At 51.4% G+C, this 16594-nt stretch overlaps 1 protein-coding gene across 1 annotated transcript in view; it reads left to right on the forward strand.

The window, feature by feature from the left end:
• The first annotated feature begins 7033 nt into the window (after nucleotides 1–7033).
• SYNPO (synaptopodin) overlaps nucleotides 7034–16594 on the forward strand; it is a 40741-nt gene continuing 31180 nt past the window's right edge. Inside the window, exons 1-2 of the mRNA XM_066273010.1 lie at nucleotides 7034–7224; nucleotides 10680–11323. Coding sequence (XP_066129107.1) covers nucleotides 7208–7224; nucleotides 10680–11323 — 661 coding nt within the window. The 5' untranslated portion in view covers nucleotides 7034–7207. The remainder of the gene's footprint in view (nucleotides 7225–10679; nucleotides 11324–16594) is intronic.

Genomic DNA, 16594 nt, shown 5'->3' on the forward strand with positions numbered 1-16594 from the left:
TCCACCACTCACTGAGTCCTTCCCAGCAGAGGGCCCAACTAACTGAAATACAGATCAGAGTCCTCCATTGAACTCAAAACTTCTTGCTGAGTGAATGAATGCTGAGCAAATCAGATATGGGGCCAGCCCCTATGGTGCCAGAATAATGGCCAATGCTTCCTGAGCCTGTCCCATGTGCCTGGAACTGGGCTGGTTCTTCTCCCACATCCCCTCATTTACTCCTCACAACAATGATGGTGCTATAATTGGTCCCATTTTACAGTTGGGAAAATTGAGGCTTAGAGAGGCTAAATGGTCCTTGTCTTCCCCACCTTGGATTATCGATATTCCAACTATTCCAACCCCTTGTTTTATGCCCTCCTGCCCACACTAAATTCCTTGAAAGCAGGAGCCACTTCTGTTGTCCCTCTGTCCTCCTGTGGTGTCTTCCACGACACCGGCCCCAGTGGCACTGATAAGCGTTTGTTACATTCGGTTGGGTCGAATGAAACTTTGAAAAAGAAAAGGAGGATATGGTGAGGAAGAGAGGATTAGTGGGGAACACCAGGCCAGGGGCAGACAGCAGCATAACTCAGTGTCATGCCTGGAGCCATCTTCAAAGACCATTTCATCCAATGCCTCCCCACCCCACATTCCATTTTTGGACTGTCTCTAAAAGCAGCCTGCCAAGGGTTTCCCAGGCTCTGCTTGTTTGCCACCAGTGACAGGTTGCTCAGCACCTACTGAGGCATGAGCTAATCCAATGATATAATTTAGCTTACCACAAATAGTCCCCTGACAGCTGATCTCAGTAGTGAGTGCTTTCTCTGTGCCGGGCACATTAAATCCACACCAAAGTCACGAGAGGTAGGTACAATGAATACCTAGTTTTACAGACGAGGAAACCAAAGCATGAAGAGTTGTGTAACTTGCCAAAGGTCTCACAGCTGGTAAGTGGTAGAAAACAGAATACAAGTGAAAGCCCAGGATGTGGCACAAGAGAGCATACCTCCCGACCTCTGGGCCAGCAGTGCCCATTGAAATAAATGCAAGCACTCTGTAATTTTACATTTTCTAGCAGCCATACTAAAAAAATAAATAAATAAAAAGAAAAGTAAAAAGAAGCAGGTGAAAAAAGGAAACTGTAAAATTTATTTTAATAATACATGCATTTAAATCCAAAGTACTATCATTTTAACATGTAATAAATCTTTTAAACATGTTCTTAATGAGATAGCTTACATTCTTCTTTGGGTACTAAGTCTTGGACATCTGGTGTGTACTCTTTATTTCCATCTCAGTTTGAACCCGCCACATTTCAAGTGCTCAGTAGCACATGTGGCCAGTGGCCCCACACCGGATAGCACAGCTCCGTACTAGACTGCCTTCAAGGTGCTTACTGTGGTACATCCTAGTGCACAGGAAAAAAATGCAATAAGTGTCCGCCACTATTATGATGATTTTTACCACTGGTGGTTGTTGATGGTGGTCCAGGAGAAGCTGGGCTGCAACCCGCAGCCCTTGACATTAGCACTGATGTTTCTATTCTTAATCTCAATCCTCCAAGCCAGCAGCGTGATGGCTCCCAGGCTGAGCCAGTCTGTGAGCCCTTGTATTATCGATACAAGCTGTGAGAGAGCTATCTCACTCTCTCTAAGAGGAGAGGGAGAGACCAGACTGAGGTGTCTCCATCTCCCCAGCTGGCCAGCTGAGCACCACATGGAGTGAGGCCTCTTTGGGCTTTACAAACCACTGGCCCATCTGCCTGGAGTGTGTGGGGTAGCGAGGCGCACATCTGGAAGGTGGAGGACCACGGCCCTCCTGCTGTGGTCCCTGGGAGCAGCATCTCCCGCAAACGTTAGGCACATTAGGCTTTTCCACAGAGCAAACAAACACATCCCTGCCATTCTTTTTGATACTCTTTTTTTCCCCCATAAAACCCCCATGAGTTAAATGAGGCAGGAATGAGGGGTCTGCACTGCCCCCTAGCCCTCTGTGTCCTGGACACCTGCCGAGGGCTTGCAAAGAGGCAGGCAATGGGAACCGGAGGCTCCCGAAACTGTCTGCACACTGGAATCACCTGGGAAATCTCAAAACATACTGGTGCCCCCAGAGGTTGTGACTGAATGGTCTATAGTGTAGCCAGGGCTTTGGAATGTGTAAAAGACCCTTAGGTGAGCTAATAGGCAGGCAAGTTTGGAAACTGCCGTGCCAACCGTTAGGGGCACAAGCTCACTTAGCCCTCACAGTAGCTATGATGCAGGTGTGGGTACCGTTCCCACTCTGCAGACGGGAAAGTGGAGGTTCACGGCCCAAGTTCATCCAGCCAAGAAGCGGGCATGGTAGAAATATACTAGCCAAGATTTCACTCAGTGGCATGCTGCTAAATGTTTAATGACTGGTTCTCTGAGAGGGGGAAAAAAGCCCTGCTTTGTAGCATTTGCCCATCTCCGTGGTGTAACGACTCCCACCACGACCGGTTTTAAGCTACCGGAGTGATGTCCCTGAGTGCAGAGTTGGGAAGTGAGTCACACAATTGGCTGCTGGGTCAGTTTGGGGGCCCCCACACACGGCCAGGCCACTCTGCCTGTGAACAGGAGGTCCTGTTGAGTGGGAGGTAAATATGGTTAGTAATTTTCTGAAGTTTTCATCATAGAACCCTCTCCCAAATGAAAATTTGAGAACCCCAATATGCCCAACAGATAAAAAGCAGTATGTTCTCAGTAGCGGTTTACTGTACTGAGTTTGTTCTGTGCCAGTGAAATGTCTACAGACTAACGGTGTTCTAGAAATTTACACAGAATTTAGACACTATCTAGTTTAAACCACATAACCTATCTGCTGTTTCACAGACTGAAGGCAATGACTTGCCCAAGGTCACAGAGCCAGTTAATGGCAGGACAGAGGAGAGAACTCAGGTCTCCAGATGTGCAATTTATAAACTTTATTTTATAAACTTTAATCACAATATCTTGCTCCTGTTCAAACTGGGCAAGGCCAGTTTGATCCCCCAGGAGGGGGTGAGAGGGACTTGTGAGCATGGGCAGTGCGTAATATGAGGAGCGGCCTTGTCTCAGAGCCAGGAGCCTGTGCGCCAAGCCCACCTGTGACTCTCACCGCCCAGGTGGCCCTGGGCAAGTCCCTGTCCCTCTGGGCCTCCATTTTTTTATAATGTATCCAGAAGGAAACAGGGCTATAGCAGGACTGCTGGGCCATGGTTTCCCAGGCTGATTTTGACCCTGCTATACCTCCTGCCTGACCCCAGCCAGCCTTGACCTTGTATTTATAGCCATGACTTCAGTCTCTCCAGTTCTGCTGAAGCTGGTTCCCGGGCCCACATATTTATAAACCCGGCAGGGCAGAAATAGATGTGACGCGCAGGGGATTTGGCTGATTTTGTGAGCAGACTGGATCCAGGGCCTCCATTTGGAATGGGCTCGAGTACCCCTGCTGGGTACGGGGGGTCATAGGCAATCCGCAGTGGGAGGGGGCACTTAGAGACCCCAAGCTCAGTCCTCTAATTGTGTGGTTGGTGGTCACCAAGACCCAGGAATGGAGGGATGGAGCCAAGGTCACACAGGACACAACAGAGCCAGGGCCAACATGAAGGAATCTTTGGGCTGTGCAAAATGGCCTCTCCTCGGACCCTCAGGGACCCTCAGGGAACACCCCGGTGTTCACCCCAGCTCCCCGGCACCTGTCAGGTTCCAGTTTGGTTGTTTTCCTGCTCTGGGACCGTGGGCAGAGATTATCCTCCCTGGGCCTCCATTTCTCCATCAGTTACATGGGGACGTAAAAGTGCCTGCCTCTCTTGAGGTTATTTTGGAGAAGAAACAAGATCATACTTCATGTAATGTATCAGTACGGAGCCCAGCACATAAATCAATGTTTAATAAACAGTCGCTCTTGTTCTGATTATATCCTCAGTCACCCCTTAATAAAAATAACAATTATAATGGCAAAGTTGCATCTTTTTTTTTTTCAGAGACAGAGAGAGAGTCAGAGAGAGGGATAGATAGGGACAGACAGACAGGAACAAAGAGAGATGAGAAGCATCAATCATCAGCCTTTTGTTGCGACACCTTAGTTGTTCATCAATTGCTTTCTCATATGTGCCCTGACTGGGTGGCTACAGCAGACCGAGCAACCCCTTGTTGGAGTCAGTGACCTTGGGTCCAAGTTGGTGAGCTTTTGCTCAGACCAGATGAGCCCGCGCTTTTCCGGCGACCTCGGGGTCTCGAACCCAGGTCCTTTCTCATCCCAGTCCAACGCTGTATCCACTGCGCCACCGCCTGGTCAGGCAAGTTGCATCTTTTTTGAGCACTTATATTTATTTAACCCTCACAGCAACTAGATGTTATCATTATGTGTTATAGATTGAGGAGATACTCTAGCAACGTAATGTACTTGGAGAAGAATGTTCTTTTCTTTTAAAACATATTTTTAAGATTTTCTTTATTCATTTTAGAGAGGAGAGAGAGATAAAGAAAAGAGAAGAGGGGGGAGGAGTAGGAAGCATCAACTCCCATACGTGCCTTGACCAGGCAAGCCCAGGGTTTCGAACCAGCAACCTCAGTGTTCCAGGTTGATGCTTTATCCATTGTGCAACTACAGGTCAGGCCAAAAGAAAAATGTTCTTTTTTTTTTTTGTATTTTTCTGAAGCTGGAAACAGGGAGGCAGTCAGACAGACTCCTGCATGCGCCCGACCGGGAACCACCCGGCACGCCCACCAGGGGGTGATACTCTGTCCATCCGGGGTGTCGCTCTGTCTCGACCAGAGCCACTTTAGCGCCTAGGGCAGAGGCCAAGGAGCTATCCCCAGCACCTGGGCCATCTTTTGCTCCAATGGAGCCTCGGCTGTGGGAGGGGAAGAGAGAGACAGAGAGGAAGGAGAGGGGGAGGGGTGGAGAAGCAGATAGGCACCTCTCCTGTGTGCCCTGGCCGGGAATCAAACCCGGGACTTCCGCACGCCAGGCCGACGCTCTACCACTGAGCCAACCGGCCAAGGCCAAAAAAAAAATGTTCTTAAAGAAATAATGCCAATTTGTGAAATCATATTTTTATATACTGGATTATTAAAAATACTCCATCTTAAAATGATAGACATGTTTCTAAAATGGTGGACAATTGAATGGTCAGAATATTAGCATAAAAGTACATCCCCCAGGGCTCTGCAAGGCTTGTGTTCCTGAGTTTGCCAGGAGCTAAGTTGATTTTATGTATTTATAGTTGCATATGAGCATCTAACATAATAGTGACCTTGAAGTACATATGCCATACAAAACACAACGTAGCATCTGTCAACGTTTTTTGTATTAATGCCACTGTTTTCTCTGTCCTAATGACACACTGTACTCCTTGGTCCCCTTTGCTGCTTAATTATTTTTCCATTGTACTTAAAACCATCTGATTTGCTTTCTTGTTTATGTATTATCTGTCTACTGCAACTAACATGTGAACTTCACGTGGGCAAGAGTTTTCTCTTTTGTTCACTGTGAGCTGCCAGTACATAAAATAGCTGATGGCACATAGGCATTCAGTGACTGTGTGATGAATGAATGAATGAATGAATGAATGAATGAATGAATGAATGGAGCCTGAGTCTCCATTCTACCAAGAAGGCAACTAAAATTCAGTGACATGAGTGACTGGTCTGCTGACCTGAGGCCTGGCTAACACTCATCTCTCCCAAGACCACCCAGCGTCCCAGCTTGAGGAGTTCTTCCCAGCCCCTCACAGCTTCTTCTTGCCAAGGACTGGTTTCCTGCTGCTCCCCCCAGCTTCACACAAAGCCAGTCCCACACTGGCCCCTCCTGCCCCAGGAGGTGGACAGGAACAGAGGATAGGGGTGAAGTAAGGAGGAAGGTAGAGAGGTCAGCGCAGGCTGGGCAGCCCAGGGTAGTGCTGGCTGGAGGCTGAGGCAGGAAGGCAGGAGGCCAGGGTCGGTCAGTTTGTCCTGCAGGACTGGAAGGAGGGGTCGGTAATGTGGGGTCACACTTGCATATCCGTAGGGGAGACTGGCTCTGGGAAAGGCTGGGACAGGGCAGGTCCGAGAAGATTCAGGAGTAGCTTTGAACTTGGATCCTATTGGTCCCACCAGCCACTCTGCCGAGGCCTTTTCAGCTGGGGAAACCAAAGCCCATGGAAAGGGCTCTTCTAAGAACATGAAGTGAGGTCATCGCAAATGCCAGGCTTCCTCATGCTCACCAATCCTGGAGGTTGGAGGAGCTTGGGATTTCCCCTTTGGAATCAGGGGAAAGAGACCCTACATTGGCTCCCACCCTCTCCCCGGGAGAGAAACACTAAGGCAGGAACATACTCTTAGCTCAGATTCTTGGGGACAACGGAAGCTGTATTCCTAGTGGCTGGGAAAACCTGACTCTGGACAGTCCACACACTCCTCCCCACCCCGCTCCTGACGCCGAGGTGCCAGGCAGGTGGGGTCGGCAGGTGCACCTTGAGCCGTCTGTACCGGTTCTGAGTTACCCGTCCCCAGGGTAACTCCATTTTTGTCCCTAGGCTATACGTACAGTTAGTGCCTCAGCCACCCCACATTCATTATTCCACTTGATAAATATTTATTGAATGATTACTATATACCAAGCAGTGTACCATCCTCCCGTCCTTCCTCTTCATTCATCATTCATTCACTCACTCAGTAACTACTTAAACTATTGAGGCAGCACAGCCTTAAGGGTTTAGAGTGATATTTGGAGCTAGACAATCAGGATATGAACCCTGACTCAGTCACTTACTGGCTGTGTGAACTTGGCAAGTCACGTAAGCTTGATTTCCTATCTGTAAAATGGTGATAATAATAGCACCTTCCTTATAGGGCTGTGGTGAGGATCCAATAATGCACGCTAAGTGTCTGGAATAGCACCTGACATAGTAAACACTTCATAAACATTAGCTGTTATCATTGTTATTGTTATTGTACGCCTGGCACTGTGCCAGGTGTGGAGGAACTGGCCCTCAAACTCTTCTCCCACAGGGATCCCTCTGCGTTTCAGCCTGCCACCTTCCACCCTGGTCTTCCTGCCCCCAGCCCCTCAGCTAGGCCGCTGGTCCTGGGGACCCTGCCTGGACTCCTGGAAGCTCGGGGGAGCAAGGAGGGGAAGCTGACAGCCCAGGGGGATCAGGGCTTACGTGAGGAGCCGGAGCGCGTGTGTGGGCTCCCAGGTTCCAGTGCCAGGCCTGCCTCTGACCTGCTGTGCCACCTGGGCCATGTTTCCCCCTCTGAGGTGAGGACGGTGAGTGGCTGGACTCCTTTGGCCCTGCCTGCTGAGGCTCGGCATCTGGAGCCGGCGGCCGGTGATGGATGTGGGTTTGGCGGAGCTATCATTAGAGGAGCCCCGTTTCTGTTGCAGCTGGAGCAGACCCTCTATTGCCCACAGTGAAGATGTGTCCCCCCAGACAGATGTGCTGTGTCTGAGGTTGCAATCTCAGGGGGCTGTGGGGGCCCCTAGAGTCATCCTGCAGCCACTAAGAGCCATGGGCAAGAGCCCAGGGCTCGGCATTTCAACTTACTTCCTGTTCTACACTCACCATCTGTGTGGCTCTGGATACGGAAATTACTTTTCTGTGCCTCAGTTTCCTCATTTGTAGACAGCACTCACAGGCCTTCCCCCCAGGGACTGTTAGGTGAAAGGCTCGACCCAGCACTAGTAGATGCTCAGAAGGTGGCAGCTGCCATTATAGCTATGGCTCCCAACTCTCGCCGTGCCCCAGGCTCCTGAGCGGGGTGGGTGTTCCAGGCCTCAGGCCCACATGGGATTTGCCCCGGCCCCCCAGCTGGGTTGGGAGTCCTGCTCCTTGGAAGGGAGCCTTGAATCAGAGTGCTCCTGCCAACCCCTCCCTCCAGGCTTGGCAACGTGAAGACAACGCTGGCCAAAAATATTTGTGTGGGTGGCGGAAAGTTAACTTTTCCGCCTCTCTCTTCTTTCCTGGAAACCGTGGCCACCATCAAATACAGCAAAACAGAAGCAGGGATAGAGCAAGGCGAGGCCCCCATGGGGCATCAGAGGGAGCCCTGCCTCCCATGCCATCTGGCCCTGGGCGGTGTGGGCGGCGGGGCGGAGGGCTCGAAGTGCTTAGAATCATGGCATCCTGCAATGCCAGGGCTAGACATACCCCCCTCCTCTGACGCCATCACGAGCATCCTTTGTCTCAGCCCCACCATTGTGCCTTTGGGTAAAGTGACTCCAAAATGCAGATGGCGTCTGACCTGTGGTGGCGCAGTGGATAAAGCGTTGACCTGGAACGCTGAGGTTGCCAGTTCAAACCCTGGGCTTGCCTGGTCAAGGCACATACAGGAAGCAAGTACAATGAGTTGATGCTTTCTGTTCTCCCCCATCTCTCTATAAATAAATAAATAAATAAATAAATAAAATTATAAAAAACAACAACAACAACAAAAAACCCCAAAATGCAGATGGCACCTGCCCTACAAGGTCACACAGCCAGTGAGGGCTCTTCAGAATTCTACTGGCCCTTTGTGGGGTGCTAAGATTCTTTGAAACTCTAATGATAGAGATCTGGCAGCAGCTGGTGAGTGAGAAAGACTTGGGAGAGGAAGGAGGCCCAGGAGCTATCTCCTCTAAGTCCCTTTGCCCATCATTAATGCGGCAGAGCTGAGGTCAGGTCCTGGCTCTATCGCTCTGTGACTTAGGCCAGAAGTCACTTTGCCTACCTGAGCCTCAATTTCCTCACCTCTGAAATGGGATAACAACAACAGTACCTCTCTTGGGGTTGTAAATAAGCGTTTACTTCAATAACCTAAATGAATAACCCAGCACCCACATGGGGTTTGCCCGGGTCCCTGGCTGGGTTGGGAGTCCTCCTTCTCGGGAGGGAGACTTGATTGAAGTGCTCCTGCCAGCCCCTCCCTCCGGGTGGGGATGGGTACTCAATCTTGTGAGCGCCTGATCTCGTCTAGGCAGAAGGTTGGCTCCTCTGTGCTTTCTCTTGTCATCAAGGCTGTTGTAACAGGTGCCTGTTATCTTTCTGATCCTGAGACTTGTTTGCCTTCCCCTGGTTGGCATTGATTTTCCCCAAGGCCCGGTAATGTGCTTATCTTTCCTCTTGCCTACCAGACTCTCCCGGGCACAGCTCCAACCAGAAGCTGAGGCCTTAACCCAGCCTGCTGGCGTCAGGGTGAGGATGAGGGTGAAGGTGAGGGTGCCTGGGGAAGGGGGCGTGGTCTCCAGCTCAAGTACCAGAGCAGCTGAATTCAGTTCAGGCCCTGAGGTCACCAATGTCCACAGGCTTTCATAACTCAAGATTCCCACTGCCCAGGAGGCAGCCAGGGCATGCGTGGTGTTCCTCTCTCCCTATTCGCAATAGGGCTGGTGAGATTCAGCATGTTCACACTCACCGGGGTCACACAACTAAGAGGTGCTACATTCAAGATGTTAACCAAGATCTGCAAAGTCCAAGATTTCCTCCCATCGGCCCTGCCTTAAGCTCTGCCTGCCCGTCTTGGGGCATCTTGTCCGCCTGCACCCTATGCCTCCACAAAAGATTTGCAAACCTTTGTCTCCAGCCCGCTTCCCAGGCCCCCGCGTGGAGGTGACTGTGCTCATCTCCCCCGGAAATCCCAAATCAAATTCATCTCCCGGCTCCCTGAACACCTGCTCCTCTCCATTTATTGCTGATTTCTATTAATGAAAATCACAAAACCAGTGTCGCCAGAGCTGCATCCTAGACTCCTCCCCCTCCCCCACACCCACTCTCCATCTGCCTGCCAGCTCAGCCAATTCCCTCCTCGCATCCCTATAGGAAGCCTCCCTCCCCTCTCTCCTGGGCTATCATCCTAGTTAACACTTCTAGATAATAACTATTATTATTATCCCTGTTATCATTCACAGCTTTCCCCACCACCAGATCTGAAGGCTTCATGAGCCAGAGAACCATGTCTCCTTTGTCCCCTCTGTATCCCTCGTAACTTTTTTAGTGTCTGAAATGTGATAGGAGCTCAAGAAATGTTTGTGGAAAGAAAGAATAGCCAACATGTACTAAGCTGCATCTCCGAGACTGTGCTAAATCCCCTGCATGCCTTTTCTCACTTAATCTTCGATGCAACACTATGATGGAGAGATTACAGTTCCCATTTTATAGATGTGGAAGCTGAGGCCCAAAGAGGTCAGACAACTTACCGCCAATCACCCAACTGGCAGAGCTGGGATTCCGGCTGAAAGCACAATGCTGTACTATCTCCCTTGGTGCACAGCCTTCTGGGGGTCCCTGTCCCCAGTCTTACACCCTCTGCCCCACCTGTGATTTCTGTGATGTATGTGCCTTTGGTGGCATGTGAGAGAATTCTTTTGGGGGGAGGTGGAAGATAAGTATTTTTAAATAACTAGATATTTAATGTATACTGGGGAAACAACTTAGCACAACATACTTGTGGTTTTCCTGCAATTATTGCTTAAGGCCAAAATAATAGAAGTAAGTTATTTAAAGTTGATTTACAGAAAAAATGTTAAGCAAATAAAGTGTCAAATGGCATAAGGATGTGGCAGAAAACCTGGGCTGTCGAGTGACGGAAGCTCGGGACTTTGCTGTGGGTGTGTGTGGGACCTGGAGCCCAAGTCCCAGCCTGTGCTCAGGGGGACCCTAAGGTGGACAGGGTCTCAGAAATCCAGCCCGGAACAGCCAGCGAACTGTCTCATGTGCTGTTTCTTTTGTCCCTGTGCAGCTCGATCGCCTTGAAGGTGGGCCTTTGTGAGCAGAGGCGGACTAAGAAGGAGGGCTTGGGGGCCCACTGCCCCACCCAGCCCAGGAAGGCCGGCCGTGGACTTCGCCCCAGCTCTGAGTCTCCTGAGGAATCAGAGCCGCAGAGAGCCCGAAAGGGCCAGCAAGGAGCAGAGACCAGGGCTCACACAGGTGGCCCGGCCTACCCAGGCACCAGCTTCTCCGCTTCACCTGGGAGAAGCAGAACCATGCTGGGGCCCCACCTCCCACCTCCGCCCCTCGGACCCAGCGAAAGCAGGCCTACCCCCTGTGCCTTCCGGATCCCTGATGGGAGCTACAGGTGTCTGGCCTTGGAGGCTGAGGAGAGCGGTGGGGAGGAGGGCCTGCCAGGAGAGGCAGGGCTTGCGGACTCGGAGGAGGACAGAGTGACCGGTAGGAGTGGGGACAACTCCACCTGCAGGGCCACCCAAGGGGCACCAGGGTTGCCCAAAGCCCCGGGCATCCAGCCACCCAGCTATTCCAGGGAGGCACAAAGGGAACCCCAGCATGACGACCAGGCCAGCCAGGACTGGGATGTGGTGAAGGCCTGCCCGCTGATGACAGCTAGCCCCAGCTCCAGCTCTGGGCCCAGGATTCCCCAGAAACCAGGTAAGCTCATGGCTGGCTTGCTTTCTTTTTTTAAAGTTATTATTTATTGATTTTAGAGAGAAAGGAAGAGAGAGAGAGAGAGAGAGAGAGAGAGACAGGAACATCAATCTGTTCTTGTATGTGCCCTGACCGGGGATAGAACTGGCAACCTCTTTGCTCAGGCCGACACTCTAACAAACTGAGCTATCCGGCCAGGGCTCATGGCCCTTTTTTCCTGGACTGCTAGAGTCACAGGGGACTCAACATGTCCTTAACACAAGAGCTTCTGACCATCTTTTCCCATGATGCACAAGAGCCCATCACAGTCCCATGGGCATGCCCAGATCGACAGCTGTGGAGACACAAGGAGGCTGCGAGCTACGTGCTGTCCCAGCTGTACCACATCTAAGCCCATCTTTCTGCCAGAGGGGGCACGTGCAAAGGCAGGGAGAGAAAGCTGTGTTATCATGCTTGGTTGAAAAACAAGTCCATCTCTCACTTTCATCTGCCCTTTAATCACTGGTGCTAACAAATGACTGGAGGGTGTGAACAGCTGACGGGATGGGCAGCCGTGTTGAACGTACTAAGTGCCAGCTACTGAGGGCGCTGTGGGCGCAACGTTGCGCAAGACAGGTGTGGTTCTGCCCTCACGGAGCTCCGGAGGTAGAGACTGAAGACCGCTCTGATCTGACCTCCTGACTTTACAGGTGGGAAACTGAGGTCCAGAGTGAGGAAGGGCCAGGTCACTCAGCCTGTCAGGACTGAGCTGGACCCACATTCCTAACCCCGGCCTCGGTTTTCTATCCGTTAGAGATAACAAAGGCAGGACCCACATCCCCTGGGCTGCAGTGAGGCCCTAACCCCCACGGGGAGGGAGGTTTCTTGGGTATGAGCTGCTGGATGAGAGCACAGACGGAAGGAAGGAAGGATGGTAATAGGCGGCCGGGTGGATCAGGGAAGTCCGCACTGAATCACCTTCACTGCGGGCCCATGGAGACGCTGAAGTGGGTCCAGATGGGGAGGACGTGAGCAGGGCCATGCTCGCCCAGGCCCGGGAGGGCTTGTGCGTCAGAAAACTAAAGGAACACTTCATTTCTCTGCAGGCGTTGCTGACGCCCCGGCTGGCATCTCACCAGCCATCCTGCCCACTCATCTTTTCTTTCCGGGTTCTGATCACGGCCCCCTCATGGCTGCCGCCCCCCACCTCCCACACTTGGGTCACACAGGGAGCTGGGCAAAGCAAGGAGGGGCCTTCAGGGCATCTGGGGCAGCAAGGAGCCCTCACACCAGAGTCAGCCCAAGTCCAGCTCCCTCCGGACGGGCTTCCTTCCCTCTCACAGACCACGGCTGGGGGCCGGGAGACGGGGGTGCTGGTTCTGGAACTGGTGCCGACTAACCAAATCCCGGCAAATCCCTTCCCCTTACTGAGCTTGTTTCTTCGTCTGTGAAAATAAAATAAAACCATGAGCCCTGTCCTTCATAGAGCTGCTGTGAGGTTGCAATGATCTTAGATGGGGCAATGTTTTAGAAATTTTAGAGTGATCTAGAAAAGCATGTGAAGATGTTGGTAATAATTAAAATGCTCATCACCAGCTCAACAATACAATAGCTATTATTTGTTAAACCCTCTCGTGCCAAGCCCACTGTGCTGAGAGCTTTACTTGTATCATTCATTTAATCTCATAACAACCCTCATGAGGGACATACTGTTATTATCTCCTATATACAGATGAGAAGACTGAGGATCAGAGAACATAAGTGATTTGTCCAGGACTCATGGCTAGCAAGCTGCTAAGTAATGATCTAATCCCAGCTTTTTTTGAATAGGTGGTTCTGGCCTTAGCCACCACTGTATTCTGGATCTATAAGGGGCGAGTGAGGTCTGCTGACACCTGGAGGGGAAGAGACCGTAGATGGGGAGGGGAGAAGAAGGAACCACATTGAATGAATCCTGTTGGCTTCTATCATGGAGCTAGGTCATTTCATAGTATCTCATTCTCATCGATTTTGCTATAGCCTCTCAAGGCAGGAATTCTTCCCATTGTGCCGGTGAGGCAACTGAGGCTCAGGGACTAAGGTCCCTTGCCCAAAGCCACAGTCAGTGTTGGAGCTGAGACTACGATCCTGTTCTTCTTGCCTCACAGTCCGGTTCATTCCTCTTTTACCTGTCCAGCCAGTTGCTTATCCAGGTCTGTCCTCAACATTTCTGGGGACAGAGGAGGCAAGTGATCTCCGGAGGATGGAATGGTCAGGGAAGACTTCTCAGAGATGGAGGCAGGAAGGAAGCTGGATCTTGTAGGAGAGTAGAAATCAGGTACTCTTGGGGCAGAGCCCACAGTGGCTCTCTGCTCCCTGGGGAAAGGGAGTGGCCAGAGTCCTTTCTCTGTGCCCGGAGATCCGGAGGGAAGAGGCCTGTGGAGCTGCCAGGTTATTAGTGGATTAGGGCTTCCTTTTAAAGCTTCCTTCCATTACCACCAGGGGATTATAAGCATCTTCAGACAATCACACCCATCCTTCCACAACTTTAAAACTGCCTCTCTTGAGTGCTCCCTGCCAGCTTTAAATATGGGTCATGACATCTTCTGCCTTAAACACCCACCACTTGGGGTGGGTGGATACCAGAGCCATTTCTCTAAGGACTGAATACCAGCCGAGCAGAGCAGAATGGGGTCGTTAGCAGGCTGGAGGGTCAGGGGTTGCAGAGAGATGAGGGGGGGGCAGCAGCTCAGAGTCCCTGCCATCAAGCTGCTGCCAATTTAGGAGAATATATATCGGGAGGGGAAGTGTCATATAGGGCTCATAATCAGGTCTCCGCCAGCACGACTTAGTCCACAGCTCACTGAGAGAGCCCCATGCTACAGCTGTTCTCTGCAAAGTCTCAGCTGGTCATAACTGCAAGGGTTTATTGAGATTACTATGGAGGTCATCTTGTGGAGACTCTGAAGCCCAGAGATGGGAAGCAACTTGGCTAAGGTCACACAGTAAATTGGTGACAAAGCTGAAGCTAGAACCCAGGGCTTCTGCCTCCCAGCTCAGCTGCCAGGCTCCATGCTAAATGCTTTGTCTGGGTGACTTCACTTTGTACCCTCCATAACCCTAGGAAGTTCATGCTTTTCTTATTTCTGTTTCACAGATGAGAAAACCAAGCTAAAGTGAGGTTAAGTGACTTATCAAAGTCTCAGTCCTGAGGGGTGGAGGAGCTGAGGTTAGAACCCTGGGAAGTCTGGCCCATGCTTTCTGCCTCCCTGCCACCTTATCTCCATGGAGATGAGGAAGCAGGCTGTGTTCTTCCACCCACCTGGGGCTGGGAAAAGGTTGTGCAGGCTCTGGGGGGTGGTGAGGGCTCTGCCAAGCCCTCTTCTCTCCCCCTTGGAGACACTCAGGGAGGCCTGGGGTCCATGCTGACCTAGCCCCTCCCAACCTCATGGCTCTGGGAGCCACCTTCTCTCCTCTCCAGGCCCCTGGCACTGGGGGCTTGGGGTGTCTGGAGGACACTGTCTGAGCCTCTGGGGTGGGGATGAGGGTGTGGATCTGGGTTTGTCAGATGAGCCCTGCCCTGGCCACATCTATCTAGGTTGAGGCAGAGGAATCCGTGTCCATGAAAAGAGTTGACAGTGGTCACTGGGTGAGGACAAGCCCCTGCTCCTCAGTCCTGTAGGAGAGAGGACAGTCAGAGAGGTGGGTGCTGCCCACTTCTGCTCCCATGCCCCCATGCTATAGTGATCGTAATGGGAGGGTGATGGTGTAGGAGCAGAGCTCACAGGTTCACGTGTACCTCACATGTTCACTCACACCCCCTAAACATGCATATAAATACATAATGTATGTACACCATGTTCTTATGCAAACACTCAAGTGTGTATACTCACATCTTCACACACATGCACACATGTGCATGCCCTCAGACACCCACACATCCATGCATGGGGTATACATCCACACACACCCTCCCACAGACCCTACTGACCCACGCATGCCTGACTTTCACATGTGTTAGATTTGCATAGATGGCTACAGTCCCACCTGAAACATACAAGCACACAGATTCCCTCCCTTACATACAGGCTACAAGCATGTTCTTTTCTCCATTTTCTCTGGCTCATACACCTACACTTTGAAATCTGTGTTGCATATGCACACATTTTCTTTTACAGGCATATATCCCCTCTTGCACACCCACTGTCACACACCTACGTACAGACCGAACCACTTTCTGTCCTCCTTCCTTTTTCCATCTCGTTCTCTTTCATACCCACCCACACAGTAATCCTAGCCTTTCTTTCTCCTCTCTCTCTCCCTCCCACTCAGTTTGTTTCCTGGTTTCCCACAGGCTGGGCTGTAGCCACTTTCTTAACGCATGCGCTCACAGGGCAGGCAATGCACTGACTGATGCCAACCCTCAGGACCCCTTCTGTGCCTCCCACCTCCACCTGGGGCGCCCAAACACAAGAGCATCTGCAGAGAGACTGTCACCCATGAGGCAGAGCAGCCAGGGAGGGTTTGTCCCCCCTGTCACCTGACCTCCTGCACTCTGAGCATGCCCACTGGGGACAGGGGATGTCCCGAAACCACTGCCACCTGCAGCTCTGCGTCTGAGTTCATATCAGCACATTTCTGACTTCCTTTACCAGAAATCTAAACACAGAAAGAACCTCGACATAAAAGACAGATGAAAGTGGAACCACCCTGGTTGAAGGGGTGGGGTACTTGGAACCCAGGGAAACTTTGGTGAAAACCCAGACCAGCATTTTTCCAACTGTAGTTTTCTTTCAAAATTGTTGGGAGTGTGAAGGATACTTGTTATCAGTCCTATTTCCAAGCCCCGCTACTCTCCCCTCCACTGGGAGGGGGAACCAGAATGTGGGGATCTCGACTTTTAACAGCATCCCAGTGATTGTGATGCACCCTGCCTGCCGCCTGCCACGGGCTCTGCTGAGCTCCATCTGAACTGAGTTGAGTTCGGTGGAAAGACGGGGAACTGAAACCCGAGTCACAGAGCAAGCATCGCTCCTCTGTTGTCGCTGGCCCACCAGTTAAGTCAGGGGATGGCCCCGGGCTGTGGGGGAGGTGACGACCTTCCTCAGCCCCCGTCTGCCTAAGTTCTACCCAGGTCCACAGTTATCATCCTTATTGGGGCTGAGAAGGAGGTTAAGATGGGCTGGAGGTTTAGGGTTAAGGGCGTTAAGAGATACTGCGGGTCTGAAAGAAAACCGTGGGGCAGTGGGAGGTGGTGCCTGTTATAAGGAAGGAATCACAAAGACAGATTTAAAGGGGTGAAGGGTAGTGGTGGGG

Source organism: Saccopteryx bilineata, chromosome 4, assembly GCF_036850765.1.
Source record: "Saccopteryx bilineata isolate mSacBil1 chromosome 4, mSacBil1_pri_phased_curated, whole genome shotgun sequence".
Lineage (NCBI taxonomy): Eukaryota > Metazoa > Chordata > Mammalia > Chiroptera > Emballonuridae > Saccopteryx > Saccopteryx bilineata.